The sequence below is a fragment of the Etheostoma spectabile genome, chromosome 6, assembly GCF_008692095.1.
Source record: "Etheostoma spectabile isolate EspeVRDwgs_2016 chromosome 6, UIUC_Espe_1.0, whole genome shotgun sequence".
Classification (NCBI taxonomy): Eukaryota; Metazoa; Chordata; class Actinopteri; order Perciformes; family Percidae; genus Etheostoma; species Etheostoma spectabile.
Window position 1 is genome coordinate 9,488,379 of NC_045738.1, and position 13,593 is coordinate 9,501,971.

At 41.2% G+C, this 13,593-nt stretch overlaps 1 protein-coding gene across 1 annotated transcript in view; it reads right to left on the reverse strand.

Moving 5' to 3' along the window:
- Positions 1-1,285: 1,285 nt before the first annotated feature.
- efna4 (ephrin A4) overlaps positions 1,286-13,593 on the reverse strand; it is a 31,990-nt gene continuing 19,682 nt past the window's right edge. The window contains exons 2-5 of the mRNA XM_032519551.1: positions 13,186-13,484; positions 9,443-9,511; positions 3,842-3,868; positions 1,286-3,145 (exon numbers count right to left, since the gene is read on the reverse strand). Coding sequence (XP_032375442.1) covers positions 3,057-3,145; positions 3,842-3,868; positions 9,443-9,511; positions 13,186-13,484 — 484 coding nt within the window. The 3' untranslated portion in view covers positions 1,286-3,056. The remainder of the gene's footprint in view (positions 3,146-3,841; positions 3,869-9,442; positions 9,512-13,185; positions 13,485-13,593) is intronic.

Sequence of the window (13,593 nt, forward strand, 5' to 3'; positions counted from 1 at the left end):
TTGTATTTCTGAAGATGTTATCAACACCGGCAATCTGAGCCTTAAATATTCAGCAGAGGTCCAAGTAAATATAGGCTAACTTGTGGAAAGGAGAACCTGCTGCATAATTACAGTGTCATTGGTGGAAAAGGAGAGCGGCAATATGGATATGCAACAAGGATTGTTTTATTTTTAGTCTGACAGATAATTAAAAACTAAATTTGTCGTCCCAGAATTTTTTTTGGATCACAGTCGCCCCAGAAAGCCTCGAAGGAAGCTTTGACGTGGGATTTTCATGATCTCCTAAATGTATATTGCAACATCTGTCCATAATTACAAAGTTTGATTTCGGAGGGCAAGTTCACTTCCAGCTTTAGTACATCGACGTACAGCAGACGTCTTCAAAACATCAACATTGTCAAGTTAAAAGAAATTCAGAAAATATAATAAATGTTTGACTGTTGTCTGGAATCAAAGACACAACAAACTCAATATCACACTATTGCATGAAAGCTTTTGGTCATACATGTTTCTACTGGAATAAAGCCATATAGTTTTTACACACCTAAAATGGAAGTGGACACAGGCTCGCATTACTGCTGCTGCTTTTTAAGTCCTTTTCTTTCAACATTGGTCTAAAAGTATTCCCCACTTTTTGCTGATTTCAGTATGTTTACTTCATCATTCACAATCGAAAAAGAATAAAAACATGGGCTTTGAAAATTGTGAAGGTCAAAAATCAAAGCCAGCTCATAGCATGCCTCAACACTGACAAACATGTCATCAGAAGTGATCATAAACCATGAAATAGAAGCATTAGCCCTATTATCCAGGAAATTGCCTTTCTGGCTTCACAAGAGGTTCTTGCCTACATAAATGAAAACGCATTTTAAAGCTTATCATGATGTACATTTTCACATTTAAAAAACAAAATCATCTCCTCTTGCTTTGTTTTCTACCTCAGTTCTGTGTTTACTGTAAAGAAATACAGTTACTTTAAGGTCGATGTATTGGCAATGATGCTTTAGGGTCTATTAATGCCAGGAGTGTACTGGAGTTATATCAGGCTTTGGCTGCCCATAAATACAAATTCAGCTCGATAGTCTCTAAGTTACTCACATTGCAATGGCCTCTTGCACCACAAGGTCATTTCAAGTCCCTAAGGTCTCCCTATCTTCACACCCATGTGTATTACACTGGATGTGTTCTGCAAATAAGAGTTGTGTGTGTGTGTGTTGGTACAGAAACCTTCAGTTACATAAAACCTCAATACTTTCAAAAGTTAAAATACGATTGACTGGAAGCATTTAAATGCAATCGTATTTATTTTTGTTGTCTTGCCGCGTAAAAGAAAAAAAGAAGGGCTCAGATTGCAGTTGGCTCTTCACAGAAGAAGCTACGTTCTTCACTAAAATGTGAAAGCAGAACAATCAAAACAAATTCCTAGTTGTACATGATTGAAAAAGTCTACATCACTAAAAACATTTAACACATCTTCAAACAGCGGTTTTATCACCCATTTAGGAAATAAAAAAACAAAAACAAGTGGCCTTACGGGTGTGATTAACAACATGAGGAAAAATATAACAAGTGCCAATAATGTAATTTTCTTTTAAGATGGAATAAACGGTTTAATAAATTAAACAACTATTCAATTTCCCGAGCTTATGTCACTCAAATTCTGTGGGAGAATAACCATGTAACTATAAACATATAAAAGTTCATTTAATTTCAATGAAAAACACACACCTACATTATCTCTAATTTCAATTTAAAGTGTTTAGTCATTATGATATTTTGATATTATATTTTGTCTTAATCTATGACATTCAATTAAAGCAATTTCGTTAAAATAATATTTAGCAAAAAAAACTAAATTGTAGCAGAGGATATTGAAAATACCAGTCCATACACATAAGACATCTAGAATATAAATCATTGTTTGTGTATGCCAAATAAGTATTTTTGCACTTAAATATCAGAGATCAGTTCTTACCAAAATATTGAATTATGCAGTTAATATATCTCATTTTGCAGAATACATTAACTATCCAGTAAAACCTAAGATCAAGGGTCCTGCTTAAAAAAAAGGACAACAAAAGGAACAAAAAGCTTGTGTGCATATCAGCACACTTGTTGGTCACCAGAATCATCGAGCAATCAGCCTCCTCAGTGGTCCGCCGCATGTTCAGTGGAGTGTGGGGAGCTGATGCTCTCCGTTTACCCATAAACCCCTCTGTTCAGTGCTTTATTCTGAAACAGAGAGAGGCGTAGGGAAGCAGAACAACAGGGGGTCCAATCAGAGGACAAACTCTGTCCCATGTCCCATTATTACCAAACAACACCACAATCTGACTTTATGGCCAACCCAGTCCAACTCCAGTTAAACCAGTATAATCCCAGTAGGGGGCGCAGCAGCCCTGCTTGACTATTCCAAAACATTCCCCATTTCCTCCTAAAACTACTTTATTTCCGAAATCTAATTCGTTAAAACAGTTTGACATATTTATCCTAATTCGATGCAAATGAGACAAAAATGTGTCAGTAACTTGTCTAACCATGTTAAAAAAAAAAAGTCACCAGCTAACTGATTGACCTCCAACCTGGTGTTTATTTGGCCCCATTTTAAACAGAAGGCAGCTTTTCGTAAATACACAAAAACACAATGAGGAAAAAATGAGAACCGGAACGTGAAAAAGTGAGAAAACTTGGATGGAACAATTCCAGACAGACTCATTGTTCTTCTGGCAGTGGGATATGAGTCTTATGATTCAGCCTTGCTCTGTGTGTAATATTCTGAAGAAAATAACAAAAACTGAATCACTGAGATTCGGCTTCTCTGTCCCTGAGTCACTGTAGCCCCGTTCTGGATAAGACACCCGGATTCTTTCTTTCTGGAATTTGACAGGTAAACCAGCCACAAGGTAAAATCTGTCATATGCACTAGCTTAGCATAGATTGCATTATGCCATTCAATGTCTGAGCGTAGACTGCGTTGTGTACTTGAACGTCTGAATAATATCCCCCGATCTGGGGGAAAACGGGCATGAGGTCAGCGGTGAGGAGGAACGAGGAAGTCAGGTGGTCAACAAGAGGAGGACAAGGATGAGGAGGAGTGGAAGTGAAGCAGTCCTCAGTGAGCACGTACTACTTTCAGGTACAGTTTCTGAAAGAGAGAAGGAAACTTTAGGAATTAAAAAGTTTGTATGAAATGCACAATATGGCCAAAAGTATGTGGACATTATTGTGACTTTTGGTCGACAGCTTGGGCTCAGCAGCGCCTAATTCCAATTTATGAAAATCTTAACGTTACAGCATATTATTGACAATGGTGTGCGCTCCTAACTTTGTGACAATATTTGGTGGTAGATCCTTGTTTTCGGAGACTGGCGTAGCCGTAGAAAACCTTAGAAGAAAGCACCTCTGGGATGAATTGTAACACAGACTGCCTTATCGCCCTATATCACTGATGCTCCAGTGGCTGAACAGGAGAAAAAACCTGCATCCAGGTTCCAAAAATCGTGTAGAAAAATGTCCCAGAAGAGAGATGCATGTTACAAAAGCACATTCATGGCCATTGTTCTGGAATGAGGTTTTTAGCGATCACATAAACTGTAGGTGTAACGTATTGGTGTCCTGATCAATCAAAATTGAGTTTTAAGTATGTTGTCATTTTCATTATTTCATACAGATAATGCACCATATTTTTGTTATTACTGATTTTTGAAAATAAATTACATTTGAACTTAAATGATTAGAAGAAGAACAGAAATATCAAATATGCAATTGTGCATATGTAACCAACAAATTATAAAGATGCAATGCTTAATAATACATTGAGTTTAAAAATGTTTCCTCTCACCTTGTATTTGTTTTGAACCCTCTGATGCTGTAATAGGAGAGAGGGGAGAGAAGATTTAAATAAAGTTGAGGCAAAGAAACAAGTTGCTGATTAGTCATTTTCGTATGCTTAACTTTCTCAATAAAGCTACTGCTTTGTGGAACCAAAGGAGCAAGAAACAGACAAATGACCAGGGTAAGGTATTTACCATTACTCAAAGCCTTACGCCATGAAAAATGTGTACTGACTGGCTGCTCAACCCTAAATATGTCCTCTATGCAAATTCTCTTAAAGGTCGGATAAAAAAAGAGCTTGAAAAGCATGGCAACAGGAAAAGATAGTGTTATGTAAATTAGGAGGAGTAAGAATGATCGAGATTATACAGAGAGGATACAGGAAATGAAAAAGGAGGAAAAAACACATGAAAATTCAAAATGACAGAGCGAAACCAAGATGTGGACAGAAGATGAAAGGAAGAGCAGTGGAGACCCGAGTGAGAAAGTATGGTAAAAAAAAGGTTGAAAAGAAAAGATTGAAACAAGGTCAGACAGGGAGAAAAGGGAGGGAGAGAAAGAGACGTGAGGGGGGGGGTTGTTTGTGTCTGGGCGTCACTTTCTCAGCAGGGGTTCGACTAAAAGGACATAATGGAGGGAATGATGGAGGGATGGTTAAGATGAAGGGATAGGGAGGGGTGGGAGCGCTGGTAAAAAGAAGAGGAAAAGCTTCACAAAAAATACAGGTGGAGAGACTAAAAAGCGGAAACGGGTAAAACCCCTCACAAAAAGAACGAAAAGGTCAGAAAACTGGGATGAGGCTGTACAATTGCAGCCGTTATTAAATCGATCTTTGGCCTTGAACCAATGTCTAAGACACACACACACACACACACACACACACACACACACACACACACACACACACACACACACACACACACACACACACACACACACACACACACACACACACACACACACACACACACACACCACACACACACACACACACACACACACACACACACACACACACACACACACACACGGTGACTGAGATTATGAGAGAAGAAATGGGACAACTTGTGGGCTGTATTGTCACATAGTGGAAGATTTATTAAATGAGGGTGTTTCCATCTAGTACCTACAGGTTTCTGCAGCAATGTGTCGCTTCGACAGACATGAGACACTAAATGACTCCCAGGTTCTGTACAACTCAACGAACATCTAGGGGTTAACGAAGCATTAAATAGCATGCTGGGTCTGGGCCTCTGGTTGAGTCGCCGTGTGTGTGCACATGCCCGTCTATGAAACTGTAATAGTGAGTTTTTGAAGGGGAAAAAAATCTAAGCAGACAAAAGAGAATAGTAACATTTCAGGATTTAAATACTGCTGCTGCATTTACACATAAATAAAAATCATCATCATTGTGTTTATTAATGGAAAAGGTTTAAATTTCTGCAATCAACAAATTTTAATACAATTAAACAACATATTATTTCTTATTTATATTAATTAGCTGTACTTTCATGTTTAAATTTGTTGATAAAACTGAAGCATAAAAATGTGTATAATTTTAAATCAATTAGCAAATCTAGCAAATTACTTATAAGAACAAAAACCCTGGTTATATGACTTTAACTCTTCTTTAGTCAGTTTTTTACAGATTTATTTATGTATATTTCAGATACTGTAAACAAAGCTATAAAATGAATAATTATCTTATGATAAGTGTAAATATGTTTAAATCAAACTTATTTACTTGGGTAGAGGAAAAACTTCACTGAAAAATAATGTGTGCGTGTGTGAGTGTAACCGCCGCACTTCAAAACTAAAACGTTAAATGCCTTGTGTTTACCCGGCTGTGTGTGATATGTGTGTTTTGATCTGACTTTAATCACATAATTTGCGCAACAGTTGAACATCAAGGACCACTAGTTTGTGTCAACCTCATAATTTTGGTCATGGCATGCACCGCCACAAAATGGCGACCATGGTGGCATGACTGCAAGAACTGTGCTGTCTCTGCAGTGCAGTCAGAAACATGCAGCATGTGTAACTGTACATGCACAACCATTGCTAAATGTGTGAGTGTGTGTGTGTGCGTGTGCCAGTGTGTGTGCGTGTGTGTGTGTGTGTTCTCCGGTCGGCAGAACACCCCACTGCAGAGACAGACACTGTTCCACCATCCCACCTCTCATGCCGCCATTTTACACACACAGGAGCTAATACAACCATAACTGTAGTGCTTTATTAAAAATGAAGAAAAAAATAAATAAATAGCTAAAGCGGAAAAACAGTGAACGTAAAAACGCAAATCGCCGAAAGTGGTTAAAGTCAAATTCAGAGTTTCGAGTTTGGGATCGGAGAGAGCGCGGATGAGCAAGCGGTGTGTGCGTCTGTGTCCGAGTTGTGTCCTTGTGTGTATGGAGTTCAGAGGGTACAAAGGTATTTGGGAGAGAGTGGAGGGGGTAAAGGAGGGCAGCGATGTAAGACATTTCTTAAAAAAAAAAAAAAAGAAAGAAAGTGGGGAAAATGGTGAAGCTCTGCAAACTGAAATGAATGCAATGGACTGCTCACAGCAGGAGAACAAGGGAAGAGAGACGGTGAGGGGACGAGAATCAATTAGAAGGAGAGGGAAGTTGGACTATAATGGTTTCTCACAGTAGGATGGCGGCAAAAAGAGAAAGGCGGAGAGGCAGAGCGACAAGGAAAGGAAGAGACAAACAGGAGGAGTTTGGAGAGAGAAGTATGGAGTGAGAGGCGAAACGAGCCGGTGAAAGGGCGCCCGAGATTTCACAACACCAGTATGCTGATGCCGATTCAGAGCCTTGCTTCCTGATGCAACACAGACTCAAACACCTTTCACCAAAGCACTTTGTCTGACGTGATTCACGACAGCGCTGTGTTCCAATAAATATCATTACACACATCACTGCGCCAATAAAAACATAACCAAAACTTAAAACAAAGCCAAATCATGCTTTACAATGCTGCACGCAAACAACCAGGACGAGGAAACATCTCACACGCGCACACAACCACCCACACACACCCACACCCAGGAGGTCATTAGGAGCTTCCTGCGTCACTAAAGCTGTCTTGCGTGGTTGGTTGTGTTTTTGGGTTAAATTAAGGCAATAAACACACACGTTTACACACTGGAGAGGAAACCGAGGGACTGGCCAGCGGTAGCTGACCTTGCAGCAATGACAGCGTACCTGACGGACCCTCTCACTGTCATCACTGTCCTTCAGACCAGTGTGAGGCAGGGGTGTGTGTGTGTGTGCTCGCTTATAATTAATTAAAACACCCACAACAGGGCATCCCCGCATGGAAATACCATTTAATCACATTCTTTCCGGAAGTAAAAAAATAAGTTTGGGGAGAGAAGTGCACGGTTTGAAGTTAGATAAGAGATGTAGCTGAAGGACAAGAGGCTGCCATCACCAAGGGCCACACACACACACACCACACACACACACACACACACACACACACACCACACACACACACACACACACACACACACACACACACACACACACACCCACACACACACACACACACACACACACACACACACACACCACACACACACACACACACACACACACACACACACACACACACACACACACACCACACACACCACACACACACACACACACACACACACACACACCCCTGTTGCCATGCTACCTGTCAGATTAAAGGGAACCTGACCAGAAGAAACCCGAGGGTATGTAAGATGTTGCCACAGGGAACAACAAAACAGCTGTGGTAAACCACCACTAATGGACAGTCAAAAAGAGAAAGAGAGAGAGAAAGAGAGAGAAAGAGAGACACCCTCAAACTCTCCTTCATCTCCTCTATCTCATTTGCTCTTCTTTCTCTGGCCTCATGTATTCTCATCCCAACGCACTCTACGCACAGCATGCCCACAACAGAGATGGAGCGGAGCAGCGGTGAGCGGGGAGTCGATGAATAACTGTGTGGTAGATATGGAGATACAACAAAGAGAAAGAGAAGACACAGGAAAGGTGGAGGAGGTGGTGGTAAGGAGGAATTGGGTGGAGGGGTGGGGCGGAATCCAGGGGGAGGGAGGAGGAAGTGTAAGAGACTGCCATGGATGGTGCCTAGATTAGTTTTGCGCCAGTAGCGAAAGATCATAAAAAATGAGGAAGGGCGGAGAGAGCTGAGGAGACAGAGAGAAGGGGAGGATTAGTGCCACTTCAGGAATGACAGAAGACTAGAAAGAAAGAGCAGGAGAGTTGGGTGGGGGCAATGGAAGACAAGGAGAGAGAGATCCTGACATTTACTTGGGATTAGTTTTGGTTAAGGAACAGGATGAGAGAGAGAGAGAGAGAGAGAGAGAGAGAGAGAGAGAGAGAGAGAGAGAGAGAGAGAGAGAGAGAGAGAGAGAGAGAGAGAGAAAAAGAAAGAGAAAACAAATAAATGAAACAGGAGATGGAAGTATGTGCATCTTTTTGGGTTGAAGTCTTTCTAATGTAAAGTCAAATGTGTCTCCCAGCATGCCTAATCCAGGTGATTCCAAATATTTGATTATTTTCGGCTCAGATAGGCTGGGTCAAAAGACTACATTAGCAGTTTCTCACTGAACAACTATCCGTGGTATTTCTAATTAATGACAGCAGGATAATTAACATGTTAAAAAAGTCATCAGTCTTCACTCTGGTAATAAGGCAGCAAATTACTCCCTGTCTCGCGCCAGAACAGGGATGGCATTTAAGAATTCATTTGAGACGGATGGGGCTCTTTTTATTCCGCCTTTTAATATTTTTTTTACCTTACATCAAAATGACACAAATTTAATCGAGGCGGCGCCGTTGGGAGGTATTTGTTAGACGGCACATAGGGATTTAGTGAACGGGTCTCACACACATGCAGAGACAAGCAACCTTGCGACCAGCTTTCCTGGAAAAAAGTGTGTTGGTTCAGCCTGGGACAGCACGACAAGCCCCCTGCAGAGAGCACTGGGATGGGAACTGGGACAGACGTCTCAGACACGCATATGAGGAAGCAAGCACACACACACACAAACACACACATACACAACACACACACACACACACACAATTCCCACAGGGACTGGGCAACATTCCCAACCGGAATGGGCAGCTCATTGGACTGGAAGACTAACATTACTCCAGGCGTGTTCTGGATTAGATCAACTCTGGGAATTTCACACTGGGACAGAGAGATGGAGAGTGGGAGAATGAGGGAGACAAGGAGGTAAAAAAGGAGAGAATCGAGGAAGGGAGGAGAACAAAGAGAGAGATAGGAGAAAAAAAAATATAGGGGACTAATGCTTTAAAAAACCTCAATCCAATTTGGTTTAAAAGTGGAGAGTGGAGTAAATCTCATTTTACAAGGTTAAAGATAATGCAAGATTCTGAGGGGTAAAGATGAATTTCCTTGATAAAAGTGGAGAATTAGAGCATTACCGTCATTCAGAAAGAGAGGGGTAATAGCAGTGGGGATGAGGAGCAGTCTGAAGACCATGCCCTGGTAGTGGAGATGAGAGAGATAGAGAGAGGAGTCTCTTGGTGTACAAAGGGGAGAGCATGAAAGGAGGAACAGATGAAAAGAGGAGTGTACTCACTGGGCTCACAGCACACGGTGACACGCAACTTCATACATGGCAGAGGAGGGCCTTCATCTGCGGGTAGAGCTAGAAACAACAAAAAGAGTGAGAGAGGAAGATTTAAATATGCTGCTTACCTATTAAACACACCAAGTGGTTAGTATTCAAAATGCTAAAGTGTCACATAAAAGAAATTTGCATAATGCCAGATGAAATCTTTCCATTATATCCATTCTTTCAGAACTCTTGTTATGTTTGAAGAATTTATATGACAAAAAAAAGCTAAAGAGCAGCGACCACCATGTCAATACCTCACACAACGCATGATATCAATAAAAAGAATCACACCATCTGCCTGTGTCACAGACACTACTTCACACTTATTTGCACAACTAAATAAAAACAATAAAATACGCGTTTGAGAGTGCAGCCGTAAAAAAAGAAGAAGCAACTGCTCCGATATCAACACTGATTATAGCTCATATGGGAAGACTGGCAAACATCAGCTGTATTACCTGTCAGTCTAGCATTGCTTTAACAAAACAAATCTGTCTGGAATCTGCAGTTGAAGAGCTTTATATTTGAATTATTCACAAACAGCTGCTATCTCAACAGGGACCCACCACACAAGCTGAGTGTATGATCACTAACAGTCTGTCTCACTTTGTATCTATTTCAACTGATAAGTTACAGCACTGAATAGCAGTGGGACCAAGTTATAGGGCACTATCTAAAATGGCTGAGAGAGCTCAACTCACACAGACAAAACATCTTCATCATGTTGACAGCACATATGTCGGATTAACAAAAAAAGGCTGCTAATAAATGAAACACAAGCTAAGAGGGGAGCACTTTCACAAGTACAGAACGTACAAGCAAATACAGAAATGCTGCAGAAAGTCATACGCAACACGTCAAATGTGAGTTTCAACACTACACGAGTTTCCAGGGGAAAATAAAAACTGACGAACATGCCACGACACGCAATTTTCTTCAGATTACCACTTGTCACTGATGTTGGAAGATGACCTTTTTTTCAGAGATTTGTCCCCCTCCATTCAAAAAGGACATTTGCGTGCTGTTACTTCACTTGTGTTGATGAGCTTCACTGTGCAGAATGATATATGTGCTGAGTTTGACACTAGAAGGCTTTTCACATTCATCTGCTGAAGGGAGAACATTTCTCTGTTCTCACCTTAAATCTCAGTTAAAAGAAGTGTACGTACGAGCAGGATTTTATGACATCACTACTAGTTTGAAAGCAAATCATAGTCCAGCATGCAAGTGGGATGTAGAAACTTGAAAACTCCAGGGCACATACAAAAGGTAGAATGGACTAAGAAAGTAAGAGACATCTTATATCTGGTAGTTAAACGTTTCATATGAACAATATTTGCATATTCATAGGTTTTATAAGTTGTTTTTGTTTTTTTAAATCTGAGCAAAGTAATGTAAAAAAAATTAAAGTAGTTCATTTAACTTTTTTGTGTTGAAAGAATATATTAGAAAATTATTCAAAGCAGAGTATTCTATATGTATTAAAATATGCCTTGAGGCGTTCTTTAAAATTTGTTTTTGTCAAACTTCTATTGCTAAATATATATTTCAGTTTCAACAATGGGATCACACAAATTTGTGTTTGACTATTTGCTAGTGCATGCATTCTTTAGTTTTAGGTGTCCCCTGGAAACGTTGCTGTTGCCTCAAATGGTTCCACGTTAGGAGCAACTGACGGTCAGAGGATTTCAAGGTGTTTCCTGTTTGTGTGGATCTAGACATGGAGAAGCAGCGGGCGTTGGTCAGCAGGTCAGGCGGAGAGCCAGAGACAGTGGGCTGTCAGTATCATAGTCTGTGGAGCTGTAGAGAGGAGATCAGCCCAGCTCAGACTGAGCCAGCTAATGCCATTAGTGTTTCTAATACTATTGTACTGTTCTCCCAGGCTAATGCCATTATACTGTCTCCAGTGCCGCGGGCCCATTCAGCACACAGACCCCGGAGCCAGACATTTGGACTAACTTTACGCCTTATCTTTGATGTAGACAAAACACACACAATCACTGCAAGCCCGATGTGGCCCGACCGGGGAAGGGGGTGGGGGGTGTTTTCCATTGTTGCTTTTCTCTGAACTGGCCTGAACAACCACAATAGCCCAGTATGTGAGTGTGTGTACATATATACATGTGTGCGTTAGAAAGTGTGTGTGTGTGTGTGTGTGTGTGTGTGTGTGTGTGTGTGTGTGTGTGTGGTGTGTGTGTGTTGTGTGTGTGTGTGTGTGTGTGTGTGTGTGTGTGTGTGGAAGCACTCTCTCATGCCCTCACAATGCCCCATTGTCCCTTGGACCGCAACAGTAATTTATGTAAAGATTCCTCTTTTTCTTCTTCCCATCCATCCCTTTTCTCCATTGCTTTTGTTGCTCTCCCTTGTCTCTCTCCAGTGTGGATTCTTCTCATCCGGCGTCCCCCCCCAACCCTCACTCCCTTTACTGTCAGACAGTGTCCATCTTTTGCTCTCTCTCTCTCTTTCTCAGTCACTCCTCTACGCTTCTCTACCTCTGTCTGCTTCTCTGCATGCCTTTTATTTCCCACACCTCACTGTCGTCCTGTATTGATCTTCATTTCTTCCTCCTACACTTTGCGGTCCATCTGTCTCTTTGTTGTCACCCTTCCATACCATGCATTCACTTGACTCTTTCATATGCTGTCTTGTTTCATGTCCTGCCCTCTTGGTTGGACTGACACCAGAAGTTGTAAAAAGTAAGAAAAAAAAAAAAACTGGATTTTACAGCCACTCAGCCATCTTCTGTGTCTCTCCCTCCCTTTTCTCCCTCCAATGGTTTGAAATAAATAAGTGAGGCAAGAGAAGCAAAGGAGAGTGAAATGAGGAAGAAAAAAACATCAATAAAATTGTGTAACAGCCTACAGGTTTAAGAAAACATCAAATTAATTTAATTCAGCATGATTTAATGGAAAACAGTAATGATGTATACCCTCCTGTTTTTACCTCCTTATGAGGTTCTCCTAATGTCAGCAATTGATTTTTTTGTTGACACTCAAAGCCTAATAAAAACACATGGGCTAAAGTTGCCCTCAAACTTTTTATCCCTTAAAAATGTTGGGCAGGCTGGCCACCACAATCCCTCCAACACAGGTGTCTATGCACATCTTTGTGGGCTGTGTTACTTGGCTTCAAGTGTGTGGAGCCTTAAGCAAGAAATGTCTTACAAGACATTAAGTGAAAATGCACTTTGCATATTAAAAACTGATACCTTTTAGTGATGCACTGAACCTCAATTCTTTATGAGAAATGATAGTAACTGAATCTGCAAGTATAAATTCATATTATCAAAAAGAAGTCCTGAAGAAGCAGATTACCTGAGTCTTGAGAGGAGAGAACGTTACCCAGTTCTAGATGTTTTCAAAGCTTGAACTTTGAGTTTTGCCCATTGAGTCGTGAATATTTAATGTTACAGTGAAATACTTGGGCGTAAAAATATTTGTAAGCAAAAATCCCAAACATCATCTCATTCCAGCTTCTTAATTGTAAGGATATGCCACTGTTCTTTGCCTTAAGTGATACTAACCTGAAAATCTCTGGGAATTTGACCATTGGTTGGACAAACAACCTTGAACCTGGAACTTAAAGAGGTGTCGTTTTGGTACCGATATATAAAGTATTTTAAATGATACCCAGCCCTTCCTGTAACCCACGTGAATCTCTGAAACCCCCCCCCCCCCCCCCCCACACACATACACTATACTCACAGCTGTAGTAGTAGTGGCGCCCTGGCAGAAACTCAAACCCCAGTGAGAAGGGGGTGAACCTTTGGATCTTCTCAGAGAAGCGCACTGGTCCAAACGGAGCGTAGGGGGTGTTACACTCCCACCTCTTGATAGCCCCTCTGGTCTCCACGCAGCCCTTGAAAGAGACCTCTCCCACCAGGTAGAGGGCCAGTGTCTCCGGCTGCCCGGGACTCTGGGTCGCCTTGTCGGGGTAGTGTGGGCAGTAAATGTCCAGGTAGTCATTCAGATTCACCTGGATGGACAGATCTCCTGCTGTTAACCTGGAAGACAGAATGACAGCGACATTAATATTCCACGTTAACGATTACACGGAGAAATACATGACTGAAGGGGGAAGAGAGGTGATTAAACCCAGACAGAGAGAGAAAG